This window comes from Eubalaena glacialis, chromosome 2, assembly GCF_028564815.1.
Source record: "Eubalaena glacialis isolate mEubGla1 chromosome 2, mEubGla1.1.hap2.+ XY, whole genome shotgun sequence".
Taxonomy (NCBI): Eukaryota; Metazoa; Chordata; class Mammalia; order Artiodactyla; family Balaenidae; genus Eubalaena; species Eubalaena glacialis.
Window position 1 is genome coordinate 166,154,954 of NC_083717.1, and position 16,359 is coordinate 166,171,312.

Below are 16,359 nucleotides of genomic sequence, written 5' to 3' on the forward strand. Positions count from 1 at the left end.
AAAGAACCAATTCTTGCCGCTGACCCCCTATGTCAACAGCACACCCTCCTTGCTCACAAGCAGATTTAAACCCCAGCCCCCCTGTCACCCCCTCTCCCTCCCTGGAGTCTTCTTGATAGAAGGAGGAGCCAGAGACTGGCTGATGACCGGAGCCCAAGTTCCAGGAGAGCATTCCCTCTGCCCGCCAGCGTCTGATTCCTCTGACCACGGGTGGACTCAGTACACGGCTGACAGTGGGAAATGAAATGAGGGCTTCCCTTGAGCTCATATTCTCACCTATTTCAAACCCAGACGATGTAAAAAAAACCCCACTGAGATCCCAGGGCTATTTACACACAGCTGGACGAGTGAGGCTTTGCATTTACTGAGAAACAATGATTAGATATGATGTGTAATGCCAGGATCTTTTCGTTTATTTTAGTTTTAATATAGTAATGTTTATGAGACATTGCTGACTCTCTGAGAAGGCCTCAGTTAGCTACGAGAAACTTTGCAGTTCTAGTAACACCTCACATTTGTACTTTACACCTTCTGAAATGTTTTCACATCTATTATTTCATCTGGGCCCCTTGCAGGGGGTAAGCAGGTCTGGGTACAGGGAAGGGAAGCGAAAGGAGATACAAGCCTTTCTCACCTTATGAAAAACTAGGCCAGATTTACTACCTCTTGACTTTCAAGCTGTCCTGTCATCCCAGGTGCTCCTTCCACCTGAACCCCTGTTGCCAGATGAAACCTCCACTCTGCCTAGGAAACCTTCACTCCAAGCCTCACCAGGTAACTACTACTGCTGCAGCTTCTGGAGTTCCCCCAAACCCAAGCCCTGACCCCCACAGGGAGTCACCGCCCTCAGAGGGTTGGGGTTAGGGGGACAAAGTGAAGGCAATCCTTGTGGCTGGGGATGAGAGAAGTGAGTCTCTGGGTTCCCAGGGCATTTACTCCTCCTCCCCAAAATAGTGGTTGTTCCATGGGGGAGGGGGGTTAGAAGGTTGAATTCTATGATACTATCAGTATTTTTTTTTTTTTAAGTTTACAAGGAGGGAGTTGCCTGTACTATCTAGAAATGTACTCTCTGGGTTTTAATAAGTCTAAAAATGAAGGGGAACCTAGGCATATACCCAAAAGAACTGAAAGCAGGGACTCAGATAGCTACTTACACACCCATGTTCATAGCAGGATTATTCACAATAGCCAAAAGGTGGAAACAACCCAAGTGCCCATCATTGGATGAACAGATAAACAAAATAAGGCATATACATACAATAGAATATTATTCAGCCATAAAAAGGAAGGAATTTCTGACACATGCTGTAACAAAGCTGAACCTTAAGGACATTATGCTAAGCAAAATAAGCCAGTCACAAAAGGACAAATATGGTATGATTCCATTTATATGAGATGCTTAGAATAGGCAAATTTATAGAGACAGAAAGTAGAATGGTGGCTAGCAGGGACTGGAATGGGGGCGGGAGGAGGATGAGGAGTTATTGTTTAATGGGTACAGAGTTTGTTTAGGATGATTTTTTAAATTCTGGGAATGGATAGTATGGATGGTTGCACGACATTATGAATGTACTTAATACCAGTGAACTGACACTTAAAAATGGTTAAAATGGCACTTCTACATGTCATATATGCTAAATATACATGTTATGTGTATTTTACCACTAGTAGAAAAAAAACGTAAGGGGCTGCCTCTGTATACTGGAGGTCAGGGTGACCATTTTGTTTGGTGTTTCTTTCATTTTACCTCTCACAATTTAGGCTTTTATGAATTCTCTGATAGGTTTTACAACCCCCCTTCCTCCTTTAGACTTGTAGAAAATTGCCAAGGGAGCTTCCAAACAAAGGAAAGCCTGATAATAATGCCCCCAGAAGAATCTGGGATGTTCTGGAGGCATGTCACTGAATGAGAGGCAGTGAATTCCAATTTAGACACTGCTAATACCCACCTGGGTATGGCCAGACTCTGTGGGTCTGCTAGACACCTCCATTTCCTCAGCAGTTATCATGGGATACAACAGAGGAAGCTCACTGAGACATCAGTACAGGCCCACATGCTTCGGCTCACTGAACAGTCAGGTAACTGCAGCTGCCCAGATGGAAGTGAAATAAGCACTTTATTTCCACGTTAATTGGGATGGGCGCCGTGGTAGAGGGGAGGGCTGTTCCAAGGAGACTGTAGATAAATGAAATCCAGAGAAGAAAAATCTTTTGCTTGGTTCCCTGTCTCCCTCCATACATTTAAAGAAAAGAGGAAGAAAAAGATAGATGTTCTCAATAATTCCAGTCTTTTGCACAACCAAAAACTTTATCTGAGTGCTTGTAAACTAGGCTAATTAGTTTTCCCACTTCTTTTTCCATCCTCTAGTTGGAGTGCTAATGAGAAGAAAAGTGTTCAAAAAGGATAATCAGAAGAAAAGTCCACATTCTAAATGGGCCACCACCTGGTCCTCAGGCTTGGGCCCTGAGAAGGGAGAGATTAGAACCCCAAATGGTAGCATAATGTGGCAAGACTGGATCAGAGAAGATGAAACTACGGAAGAGTCTACCAGTCTTAACTCCCCTTTAGAGCCACACTTTAAAAACAAGAAAGGAGACTTCCCTGGTGGCGCAGTGGTTAAGAATCTGCTTGCTAATGCAGGGGACACGGGTTCGAGCGCTGCTCGGGGAAAATCCCACATGCCGGGGAGCAACTGAGCCTGTGCACCACAACCACTAAGCCTGTGCTCTAGAGCCCGTGAGCCACAACTACTGAGCCCACGTACCACAACTACTGAAGCCCGCGCACCTAGAGCCCATGTTCCGCAACAAAGAGAAGCCACTGCAATGAGAAGCCCGTGCACCATAACGAAGAGTAGCCCCTGCTTGCCGCAACTAGAGAAAGCCTGCGTGCAGCAAGGAAGACCCAACGCAACCATAAATAAATAAATAAAATAAAAACAAGGAAGAATTTGAACACTGGACCCTAACTATCCTCCTCATCCTAATTAACCATAGTAAGAGCCACAGGTTATTGACTTGAAAGGAATTTTGGCAATCAAGGGGCATCACCCTCATCTTAAAGACAAGGAATATGCAGCTCAGAGAAGTTCTGTGTCTAAGATCGCATAGTTAGTGGGTGGTAGGGCTGAAAACAGAGCTCAGATCTCTGGGATCCTCTCCCAGAGCTTTTTCTCCCCCATTACTCTGAAGCTACAAAAGAAAAGCCACTGGTGAGAAACAAATGTGGAAGTGGGACAGAGTTTGAGACAGGGCCACACTGATGGCAGGTGAAAGTCTGGGGACTGGAAAACCTTCTCTGGTGGAGCTTCCAATTGAAGTTAATACAAACAGCAGATTTTCAAAATGAATAACAATGAAAAAAACTCACTCATTTCATAGCAACATGAGATGACCACAAGGGGGATTAGACATGTGCCATCATTGTTCCTTGGGCTCTTAACTAAGGCCTGGATAGTGCAGGACTCAATGTGGGCTATTTGAACCCCATTATTAGGAGCTCTGAGCTTAATCCCCTTGCCCCTCCCTGCTTCCAAACACAACCCCCTAAATCTTAGTCTCCTCAAGGCTTCTCTCTTCCCTTGCCACTCCCACCCATTACTACTATTCACAAACACACAACCTAGAAATTCCCACCACAGGCTGCTCCTCTTTTCCCACCCCCCACCAAAACACCTCCTAACCACTACTTTTAAAACTCTGATGCAAATCACAGGCTTCAAAAACCTTCTTTCAGTGACAGTTTTATGATGCTAGCTCCGTTCATCCATATGGTTTGACAGACTGTGAAACACTAGTAACCGGACCAATAAGAGAAACAAATTACAAAAACACCACAACACGTCATCTCTCCCCAGTTGCTCACACAACTAAAGAAAACTTTGGAACTTGCAGTAGATCATAATATCAGTCTCTCTTGCTGTTAAACAATCATCTTTTCAGAGTTCCAGACCACACAGTGGTTTTATCCACTTACCTATCCTCTCCCCACCCCCACCCCAGGCCACTCTTTTATCTTTTCTTGTTAAATACCTACATGTTTAAAGATTATTTAAAGTTAGGGTCATGCTTACATAGGCCCCTGCTGGAAAACCCTGGCTGGGCAAAAACTATTTCAGTGGTTGTGGCACTTCTTTGGCCAGGGGCTTGCCACATTGGGCTACATTTCTGTCTTCTAGTGACTTTCAGAACACTCAGAAACCACAAAAGTTACTTTGCAGAGGTTGGGATAATAAACAGGCCTGGATTCTGGTGCCTTTTTATGACCCACCCCCAGCACCACTACAATCAGCATGGCTGCACTTTCAAAACTGAAACAGCAGCCTCAGTTTCCTTTCTTTTCCTGGCACAGGCTCAGAACAAAGCCTGTTGACCGTGGCATTTTATTTTTTGCCTTGATCTGAGCAGATGGCCCTGGAACAGCTTTAGACATTACGGTGTTTCTCAGATGTGCCTAAATTTCAGCTACCTGCATGATTCCAGAAAGACAAAGGAGGATAAGGAGTCTCCAATTAAGTTGCCTCTGAATTCCTGCTCATTTTATGGAACTGAGCAGCTCCCATTCAACTGGAGACCTCTGGATGTCTCCCAGGTGGTCTGCAGGTCCGGCAATTTTCAGAGGTTTAACCTGTGACGATGCCTTCATTTGGGTTCTGGCAGAAATTAATATCCTTTATGGGTATTTCATCCAAACCAGACATTCTTCCCACTGAAAAATAATGTGTGCTAATGAAGTTTGGAAAATTTAAGGATTTTTTTTTCCAGTGGCAACCATAAGCAGATGCAGAAGTTGGTTCTTAGGCATATGTCAGCTTAAAATGTCTGAGGGTCCTTTTTCATAAGGGGCTAAAATAATGCCCATAAAAAGCTGCAAGTTCACAAATTCCCAACTGCAATGTTCCCCATTTAGTACCTACCCACTTCCCCCCACCCCAACAGAAAGAGCCAGAAGGAGATTAGAACCAGGAATGTGTCCCCCCTACACCATCCTCTCTGATATCTAAACTGAGTGTCACAGCAAGGGTGAAGTCTGGCTTCTAAGTGGCAACAATTACACAACTTTCACAGGCACAAAACCACTTTAGATTAGAATACACTGTCTCCAGATCATAGAATGTATAAAAAGACGAAGATCTGAGGTCCATCTATGCACATGACCAGCTGCTTGACCTTGGCTGAGTAAGTATATTTGCTTCTCCCAGAGCTGTGTCCTTAATAACAAAACAGAGATATAAAACCATGCCTCCAACCAAGCAAGGGAAACTCCTTACAAAAAAGTTTCAATACAATTACGTATCTGTATGTTCACATGTTACAAGCATGACCAAATAGTTTTCTGCTCTCATTATTTATAAACAAATAGTTACTTGGGATAAATCCCTATTGGCTTATATGGAATAATTAAATAATAATAACAGTTATTCTTTTCTAAGCAGGCAATTAGTATAATAGATATATACGTGTATAATCCAGTCTGGCAGAAGGTGGCAGACATTCCCAGTTAAGTGCATACAAACCAGGGTTTTGATAACTTAATAAAAGAGTAAGTTGTTTAAAGTGTTGATAGCAGATTTGGGGGAGGCTGGCTAACCTGAAGTAGAATATCAAATAAGATTAGAATCTATATTAAAAGCAAAAACAAAAAAAGAATATAGGGACTTCCCTGGTGGCGCAGTGCATAAGAATGCGCCTGACAATGCAGGGGACACCGGTTTGATCCCTGGTCCGGGAAGATCCCACATGCCGTGGAGCACCTAAGCCCATGCGCCACAACTACTGAGCCTGCGCTCTAGAGCCCACAAGTCACAACTACTGAGCCCGCATGCCACACCTACTGAAGCCCACGCGCCTAGAGCCCGTAGTCCACAACAAGAGAAGCCACTGCAGTGAGAAGCCTGTGCACCGCAACAGAGAATAGCCCCTGCTCACCACAACTAGAGAAAGCCTGAAAAAATAAAACAATAAAAATTTTTTAAAAATTTTAAAAAAAAATTAAAAAGAATATAGCAGGGCAAAAAAAAAAAAAAAAAAGCTTTATGTTTCCTAGGTATGTAGAAATCAACCAGAATATGATAGGTAATGTGGCGGACTTACACGCAGACCTTTATCAAATCCATATTTATGTTACCTACATAACATGGCCTTTTACTTCACTACATGGCCCTTATCTTGCGTGTATATGTAAGAAATAAGGGTGACTCACACATCTAGGCTCAGACAATGTAGCTGCTAAATTAAATAATGTGCAATACATATTTACACATCATACATGTCCATCGATGCTTTTAAATTCTATCAGCCCAGATGTGACTCCTTGGTTGTGAAGCCACCTGCCGTGTCCCCTTTGTGATCTGATCAGTCCAGGCAGCTCCTGTTTCTACCTCTAACACCCTATTGGGCAGTAATAAGATGTTAAAGGCGACAACAGACAGAAAAGCCAGGCTGTCAGCTTCAGAGAGGACGGGGGTGAAGGGTACAAGGAGGAGGAATAAGAAAGGGAGTTGAGGGGAGATCAAAGACAGGCAGGAAGAAAGCTAAACTGCTGAGAGAGGAGATGTGGCTCCAGGAGCTTGGGGCCCTACAGAAGACCCCAAAGCAATGAGATTCAAATTGTGCCCTCCAGTTACTCAAGCTATTGAATTATTGAATGTCCCACGTGGAAAAAGCTAGTGTAATGAAAAATGGTCTACACTCAGCATAGGCAGAGCCCTACAGAGTTGTTGCATGAAACCTGGGCTTGTTTCTTCCCAGAACATTACCTACCACCACTTTATCCCCCAATCCTAGAGGAAACCTTTGTGTGACCAGTTTCTATAGGGGGCGTCCTTGGTGTTGGCCTTTTTTTTTTTTTTTTCTAAGGGAAGGGAGAGAAAGACTCAGAACGCACACAGAGAAAATGCTGATGTTGTTCAGCTCCGTTTCATTGTCAAGAGGGACACAGGAGAATAAAAACATAGCTCTCCAAACCTTTCTCCCTGCTCCCCTCCTCCCAGCACCCCCATCCATCCCTTCCGCTGGATGTGTCTCTGCGCTTTGTTCTAATTTAGCCCATGCATAATTTATTCACGTGTGTATTGTTTCCTGATCAGCAACTTTTAAAAACAAATGAAACATATAAAGATGATCTATTAAACAAGTTGTTTTTAAAAATAAAGGCAGATGTTGTAGGTCTCGCAGTAACAACATGCGTGCTCCTGCGTTAGCAGTTTAAAACCCATCTAGGGCACAGGAGGCTCGGCTGGTCGGGGGTATTGTTTACACACGCTTACCACCAGGGAAAGGGGTCGGGATGCAAAAAATGAGCGGCTAATTATAAATGACCATTCAACTGCCACCTAGAAAAAGCAGGCTGGGGTGTTGTGTGTATGGCGACACAGAATTACAAATACATCACATTGCAACTGTTTCTAATTATACAAAGTACAAGTGTAATAATTCAGAACTAATTCCAATAACCAGCCCGCTTCTCTGTCCCTTTCCCCACTTCTAACCCCACCCCACACAGACACCCTCCCCAAATACGCACCCTTCTGCGGTCCAAAAAACAAAAACAAAAAACTGGAGCGGCAGGAATGAGTGTAGAGACCTTGCGCCCGCCCGCGCGTAAGCGGGCTCCCGGGCTCCTAGGGTACCGCTTTCCCAGTAGGAAACAAACCTGGCGCACATGTGAAAATAGATTTCTCTAACTTGAGTTTACCAGGAGGCATCAGCCCCGCTATGCGTTTTCGGCTGGAAATGTGAAAACTCCAAATCGGCTGTGGGTTCGGTAAAAACTCACAGCATCAGCTGTGTGGCAGCGCTAGCGACGAGGAGAGGGGATGCGGCGAAGTTACGCCCGTTTTTTCTGCCATAAAACATCTTCTTTCTTGGGTGAAACGCTGTGGCGTTCAAGTGCAGCGTATCCTATCCGAGCTTCCGAGCGAGAACTGAAGCCGAGAGCTGCTCTGTAATCGGCCTCAGCTTCCAGTGTCCTCTTAGCAGCGTTAATACATATACAGACATTTAAAACTCTGAGATCTGGGACATTCCTACCCTTTTCCCCTATTACCGATAGGAGATAAGCTGGTGCAAACACCTCCCGTTCTCCCCGCGCGTTCCTTCGCGTTAAGAACCCCCTGCCGCCCTCCCGCCTCCCCGCGTGCGAACCTGGCTTTCAACTCCTAGGGGAGCCCCGGGTGCTGACGCGGATGCGCTAAGTTGAAAGAACCTGGGTGGGCATCCGCCACGCACCCGCGAGAATTCGGCACGAAACGGCCCCCTCGCGCACCTCTCCCTCCCCTCGCCCGCGACTTCCAGCTGGGAAGTCCTAATCCCAGGCGCGTAGACCCACCCACCCACGCCGCGCCGAGATCCGGAGGGAGCGCCCCTCTGCCAACATTACTGCCAATAGCACCCCTTTTAGAGAGACGCTAGTTTTCCGAAGCCACCCCCGGCTCCGCGATCGCGAGCGGGCTTGGCGGCTTAACAGTTCCACCGACTGGAAGGAAGGAAGGAAGGAGGCCAGGATAAAAAGGAGGGGGAAGGAAGGCGAGCAGGAATTGGCTGTCGGACCCGGGGACTGGCCCCCGCGTGTCCTCGCCCAGCCCGCCCCCTCCGTCCCGGATCTGGGCGTCCGCTCAAAGTCTCCCGGCGGCGGCCAGAGGCACCTGCCCCTCGTCTGGCCGGGAGCAGACGCAGCCCGCTCAGGCGGGGAGCCCCAAGCTGCCTCCCGCCTGCCTCGGCTTTTCACCCGGGGGAGGCGAGAACACCATTCATAAGACCTGCAGCTTCCCGGTCTCCAAATCAACCCCAAGTTAACCAGAGTCGTTAATTTACTACAGCCAGCTCCCCCACAAACACACCCGGAGACACACCGGCGACCGCCCGAAGCGCCGTCATGCTCCGGGGGCTGCCCCGGCAGGAAAGCCCCGGGCAACCACCTGGGCCCCAGGGCTCCCGGGACCCGCTGCTCCCCCTGCGGTCCTCCCAACTCCGGAAGGTTTGCACAAACTCCCCGCAAGCGATCGGAAGGCGGAGAGCGCCTTGCAAACTCCGGAGCTGCCGCGGTCCGCTCACCACGGCGTACCTAGCTGCGGGGCGGGGGCCGCGGGCTCTGGAGGCGCGGGGCTCAGCCAAGTGCACCCAGGCCGCCCCAGCCCGGCGCTCGCCCCCAGCAGGGCCGCCCCCCGCGCCACGCTCACCGCCCCGCGAAGCCGGGGACTCAGGGGACCGTGCTGTCCCCGAGCTGCCCACGATCCCCTAGCTGTAGAGCGCTGGAGCGCCTGGCTTCCCTGCCGATAACCCCTCTCTCTCTGTCCGCCAATTTAGAAGAACACAGATGTAACAATTTTCTTCTTGTTAATTGCATCTCCTGACATTTCTGCGCGTTGGGGGAAAAAAAAAAAAAAAAAAGATGAAGAAGTAAGAGCTGAAAGAAAAGAGAGAAGCCCCGCCGCGGCTGTAGGCGCCTGCAAGCGCAGTGCATAGGCAGCGCTCGGCCCGCAGAAGGCGCCTTTTTTTTTTCAAATTGAAACCACGCGGAATATGTACATTTTTTAGTCTTACTTACGCTTTCAGGGGGTTGTGAATGACAGTCGCCATTTTGCTACAATGTAACAGAATATTGTCTGTCTCGGAGTTCTAAAGGTTTGCTCAGGGGAAGCGGAGAGCCAATCAGAGCACGGGATACCGGCCCGCCGGCCAATCGGTGCGGCTGGTCGCCAGGTGGGCGGGGCCTGCACGGTGGTAGTTATTAGGGGAGCTGTCAAAGCCCAGAGGTCACTCCCTTTTGTAGAGCCCGAGAGCAAGCAGGTCTTAAAGGGGCAGTACCGCGCGAGCAGCTCTTTTTCGGATTGAGGAAAGTGGAGACGCACGGGAGAGTATTTTAGTTTGGTTTGAATCCCTACTTTCTAAATAACTGCAGAGAGTTGCGCTCCTGGACAGAAATGTTTAAGTCCTGGACAGAAATATTTAAGTATTGCCAACAAACCACTGAACCCCATTCATTAGCTTTTGGCTTTGCTGTTACGTTTTTAATCCCCCAAAGGGCAAATCCCCTTGTTCCCGTGCAAAAGTTGAAAGGCGGCCGTTTCGTCTAACAAATTACTACACGTGTCCTGCCGCTTGCTAATACTCCGGGTCCTGCGGCTTCTTAATATTCTCCTTCCCGAAGTGTTGTCTTTATCTCGGCCACCTATCTCTCTTGGTTTCTTGAACTGCCGCCGCCGTTCCTGGCGACTCCAGAACAGCAACTCCCCTCCCCCTGCAATGTCTCAATGTCAGGCTCGCTCCCTCCTGCAGCCTGGGCTTTCGTTACGTAATGCGCGGTGGTCACTCTGGCGGTTCCCCACTACCACCTCTTCTGTTCTCGAACACACCAGAAACTTCTGAAATGGTCAGATTCCGGCTGGCTTGAGAGCTAACTGGGGCCTGACGCTCTGACCTTTAGGCTTAGGGGAGGGGAGGTTTAAGGGAACTTTGGAAACGCTTTCTACGCCTAGGAAAGCGAGTAACTAGACAGAAGTTGTGGAACCTAGGCTGGGTGTTGCCAGGCTCTCTTTCGGGGAGTAGCACACGCGATTCTGGCGTCAGTTTTAACTGATTAGACAGAAGGTGAAAAGAATTTGCTAATGAATAATCCGATGTGACCCGAAGCGTTCAGAGAGTCTCTGTCTGCTTCAAGTCAGTGCGAACGCCTCACTGGCGAACCCCTGACAAAATCGGGAGACTTCTGCGAAGCCAGGCTTCCACTGGGCAGCCTGGAAGGTCGGGGTGGATGAAATCGCACTAAATCATGAATAGGGGCCTCGTCAGTATACAGAAATCTGGCTGCCATCCCAAAGTTGTTTAATCAGGTCAAATAGCTAAGATAGTGGGGGAGGAGTGAAAAGGGGGGAGAGGAGATGCCAAATTGCCAGTTCTTCAAAGCTGTGCCCTCTCACTTCCTTTCTCAGTGCTCCCCTCAGAGCAATGGATAAAATAAAATAAAAAAATTTTTACGTTCCAGAACTTTCAGAGTTCAACTCCATACACTATTAGAGTTACAGATAAACTGAACAGGACTGAATCAGTATGTTTGTAAGACTTGACATTTTTAACCCCTTCTTTCTGCCTACTTAGTAGCAGAGTCAAGTTCTATAGATTGCTTTGTAACTTCTTTTTTTAACTGAAGTATAGTTGATTTACAATGTATTAATTTCTGCTGTACAGCAAAGTGATTCAGTTATACGTATATATATACATTCTTTTTTTATATTCTTTTCCATTATGGTTTATCATAGGATATTGAATATAGTTCCCTGTGCTATACAGTAGGACCTTGTTGTTTATCCATTCTATATATAATCGTTTACATCTGCATCTTACATCTGCTAACCCCAACCTCCCTGTGTAACGTCTTTGCACAGCATCTTGCAGTTTGAAAAAGTTATCCCCTTTAAGTTCAAAAAATCCTGTCCTTATTAATTTGTCAAGGGATTGGTTCAAAAGCTAATACTTTTCTGGGATGGGCCTTGACAACATTAAAAAGCAAGCACTGTTTTCTGACCCAAGAAGTATGAGTTTGAACTACCAGTCAGAACTCCCAAAGCCTCTTTGAGATATCAAAAGCACAGCAATTCAGATTAGAAGACAACAGTGCATTTTAATATATACAGCTAGATAAATAAGCAGGAAAGGTAGTGCCTGCCCTGAACAAGGCTTACAATAGGAAAGGGAAAACAAATTTATATTACATATTAAAGAAAAAATACATACTCTAAGCATGTATGGTCATTTATTGAGTTAAGGCCAAGATGCAGAAACCAGCATAATTTCCAAATATCCAGCACACTTGAAAATGGCAGACCAGATACGTCTTCATTTTGAGAAACTAATCCAGAATTTAAACATTTAAGTTACATTTTATAATGATTGAATTGAAAAAAAATTATTAATTAAAGACAGGATTTGGGTTTTTTAAGTACTATAGCCTTGCCTTTTATAATCTAATGGAATGTCATTTTAACTCTGTCAACACAGGTATGACTTCTAAATAAACAGAATTGTTGTGAATTCACCTTTTATCAATTATAAGACATAAGAGTTATTATTAATTTAACTTTGGTTTTTATGTCATAGATCAAGATTTTTTCTCCAGTAAGACACGTTCTGTCAATTGGCAGATTAATCCCATCTGCAATGAGACCAAATTGTTCAAATAGGACTTAAAATGTACTGATCTCACCTCACAAAAAAGGCACATATTTTTTTGCCAGAATGCCCAAAAGCAAAGGAGCTTAGAGTAGATATGTTTAAATGAGATAAGAACCCTAAAAATTTGGGGAGAATGTTAAATTTTACATTAATTTTGCAAGGAAGTGCTGTATATGGTTTAGAAGTGTGGACTCTGGAATCCACCTGCCTGAGGTCACCATTTGCCAGCTGGGTTATCTTGTTCAAGTTTACTTAGGAACTTGAATGTCTCAGTCTCCTCATCTGATAAATGGCAGTAATAATAGAACCTACTTACCTACTTAAATGAGGTAACACATGTCAAGTGTCTGGTGCATAGCAAGCTCTCAATACATGCTGATTATTATTTTTATATAGATATTTAATTCTTTCCTGTTGGCATAAGGAATGAAAGGGATCCAAATAAAAAGACACATCAGAAAGTGAAACTGTCCATCAAGTTTAGATTTTAAACTCATTAATCCAAGAAAAATAAGCAAAGAACAACTTTGATGAGAACGAAATAATAAATAGGACTAGTTCAGTCTGGGGGGTTTAACTACTTAAACCCCCCAAATGTCCTCTTACTGACTGTAATATCAAGAGACTTTTGAAATCCCATCTCTAAAGCTCTATAGAGAGTCATATATTTGAATACACTCCATCCCTCCCCATCTCTTTCATCATGATTTAGTTGGTTAGGTGGCTTCATTTGGAGGACAGAGTAGGCCCAGAGTAAACACTTCCCCACCCCACCTGGAGAGTCTAGAGCTGTGCTGTCCCATATGGGAGCCATAAGTCACATGTGGCTCCTAAGCATTTGAAATGTGGCTAGTCTGAATCCAGATGTGCTGTAAGTGTACACACACACCAGATGCCATAGACCGAGGACCAAAAAAGAATGTAAGGTATCTCATTAATAATTTTCATATTGATTACATGTTGAAATGACGATATTTTGGATTTACTGGGTTAGATAAAAAATGTTATTAAAACTAATTTTACCTTTCTTTTTAACTTTTTTAATGTGGCTACTAAGAAATTTTAAAATATTCATGTTGTGTTTCTATTGTACAGCTTTGCTCTAGGCAGTGTATGTGACCTGGGAAAGAAGGGTGAGGCCTCTCTGAATCACGTTAATCCATCCTGTGTAGCCTTCTCAAACTCAGCTTTGACATCAGTTAGCAAAACTCCCTGGTCCCGCTTAAGTATGTGTTCCACGCCACCCATCTAGAGGACCATTTGGGGTGTGACCAAGGACCCAAGTACCTGAACCACTAGGGGCACTGGAATCTGTTTTCTCTTAAAGAAAGTTTGAAGACTATTTCAGCAGACAATGAATCAAAGCTGTGAGGAGATGCTCACCCAGAAGCAGGGAAGAGTGGCATTTCTGTAGCAAGTGTCAGCCTTTCCAGCTGACTTCTTTAAGGCACATGGAAATAAGAGAAGTAAGAGAAGGAGATGCAGGCCTCACAAACAGCCAAAGAGTTCATTTGAAAGAGGAAGCTCGCCACAAAAGCCATCCAAAATAAAGGCAGTTCCCAGCGGGCTCTGAGAGCTGAAGGAGTTTGAAGTCTTGTGGGTATTTAAAAAACAAGAACAAGCTCACCCTCAATCCCTCCATTCATCCACAGAACAATCAATCATGACCTTGGCAGCTGGTTGGCCATGCTGGTTCCCTGAGATCCAGAACCAGCTCTGGTATGTTCTAGGCACTGGGCTGAAGAGGGGGCATCAAAACTGTAATCTAGTTTGCTCTCTTCTTGGGGATGGAGGTGGAGGGGTTCTTAATCCATTCCAAAATCTCAAAGCACAGGAAAAAAAAAATCAAAATCTGGATATGGGAGATGCTCCTAGGGCCAGACCTCTGAAACCTCCTGTTTCAGGGAGAGTCGAATTGAAACCAATGCACGCTGCTTCCACTCACTCCGTTCATTCATTCACTCATCTATCGGAGGCTTTCTATAAGGGAGGCTTTGTGCTAGGCACAGGTGGCAAAATAAAAATAAACCAGACGTGGAAACAACCCTCAAAAAAGCAATTCCCATCCATCTGGAGAGAGACTAAAAATAGTAGGCCAACCCTACAAGTAAGCAGAGTAATTACTTGATGTGACTTAAAAGGGAAAAGTTGTCTGCCCAGCCAGTCTTGCATTTTCCTGGCATGGTGCCCATAATCCCATCCTTGGGTGTTTGTTTTTTTTTAATAAATTTATTTATTTTATTTATTTATTTTTGGCTGCATTGGGTCTTCATTGCTGCATGCGGGCTTTCTCTAGCCATGGCGAGTGGGGGCTACTCTTCATTGCGGTGTGCATGCTTTCTCATTGTGGTGGCAGCTTCTCTTGCTGCGAAGCACAGGCCCTAGAGCATGTGGGCTTCAGTAGTTGTGGCGCACAGGCTCAGTAGTTGTGGCTCCATGGGCTCTACAGCACGGGCTCAGTAGTTGTGGCAGCCGGGCTTAGTTGCTCCGCGGTATGTGGGATCTTCCCAGACCAGGGCTCGAACCCGTGTCCCCTGCACTGGCAGGTGGATTCTTAACCACTGCGCCACCAGGGAATTCCCCCTTGGGGATTTATTGAATGCATTCACTCCTTTGGGTTTTCAAGGTTTCATGCTATCGAGATTTTCATAAATTGGCATAAAACAAGGGAGAAGTGATATATGCCAAAGAACCTCAATGGAGGGAGCAAGTACCTCTAACGCTGCGGGAGGGAAAGGCTTCATGAAGATGGTCACATTTAATTTGGGCCCTGGTTGGGTAGATTTCAGAAGTGAGCCAAGAGTTAAAGGCCTTCCAGACCCAAAACATAGCCTAAGAACATCTAATTCATTCATCAAACATTTGTAGATTCCCTACTCTGTGCCACTATGATCCTTTCTGCTGGTCCTAGGGGTATACTGAGACCTGAGACAGTCCCCACCTTTAAAGGACTCATATTTGAAAGGCAGGGGAAGGGGGAGAAGGCAGTGACGATGCCGTGAGGCGGAAGAACAGGGGGCACTATGAGGTTAGATAAGGCACCAACCAGACAGGAGGTCAGGGTTGTCATCTTAGAAGAGGTGAGGGCTTCCCTGGTGGCACAGTGGTTGAGAATCTGCCTGCCAATGCAGGGGACACAGGTTCGAGCCCTGGTCCAGGAAGATCTCACATGCCACGGAGTAACTAAGCCCGGCTGCCACAACTACTGAGCCTGCGCTCTAGAGCCCGCGAGCCACAACTACTGAGCCTGCGTGCCACAACTACTGAAGCCCACATGCCTAGAGCCCGTGCTCCGCAACAAGAGAAGCCCCCGCTCGCCACAACTAGAGAAAGCCCATGCACAGCAACGAAGACTCAACACAGCCAAAAATAAATAAATAAAATAAATTTATAAAAAAAAAAAGAGGTGATACCCGAGCTGAGTCCCCAATGACCTGTGGGACAAGAGATGTCCCTGCAGAGGTGGCAGCACATATAAAACCTTCAGGAGGTGTGACAGGGCATCATGATTTCAGGGGATCCCGTAGGAAGGTAGTTGCAGGGGGACGAACGAGACAGAAAAAGCAAGAGAGGTGGGGCTGTTGCCAATAATAAGAGATATGGAGATTTATCTGGAAGGCAGTCAGGCAGCACTGAAAGATTTTTTTTTAATAAGTTTATTTGTTTTTTATCTATTTTCATTTTTGGCTGCGTTCGGTCTTCATTGCTGCGCACGGGCTTTCACTAGTTGTGGCGAGCGGGGGCTACTCTTGGTTGTGGTGCGCGGGCTTCTCATTGCGGTGGCTTCTCTTTGTTGTGGAGCACAGGCTCTAGGAGCACAGGCTTCAGTAGTTGTGGCTCGCGGGCTCCGTAGTTGTGGCACACGGACTCTAGAGCTCAGGCTCAGTAGTTGTGGCGCACGGGCTTAGTTGCTCCGCAGCATGTGGGATCTTCCCGGACCAGGGCTCAAATCCGTGTCCCCTGCATTGGCAGGCGGATTCTTAACCACTGTGCCATCAGGGAAGTCCAACACTTAAAGATTTTAAGCTAGGGGTGAAAATGAAGTGGTTGCCTTTTCAGAAAGCTCATTTCAGCAGCAATATGACCACAGATTGGAAAGAGGCTGAGCTGGAGGGCAGGGAACCTGCTAGTAGGTGGCACTGGGGTGAAGATAAGGGGCAGGATCGGTGATTTCTAAGGAAGTAGAAC

General features: G+C 46.0%; 1 protein-coding gene across 1 annotated transcript in view; it reads right to left on the reverse strand.

Moving 5' to 3' along the window:
* The window catches only part of DPF3 (double PHD fingers 3), a 258,374-nt gene extending 248,795 nt beyond the window's left edge, over positions 1-9,579 (reverse strand). Inside the window, exon 1 of the mRNA XM_061182707.1 lies at positions 9,548-9,579. Coding sequence (XP_061038690.1) covers positions 9,548-9,579 — 32 coding nt within the window. The remainder of the gene's footprint in view (positions 1-9,547) is intronic.
* Positions 9,580-16,359: the final 6,780 nt, after the last annotated feature.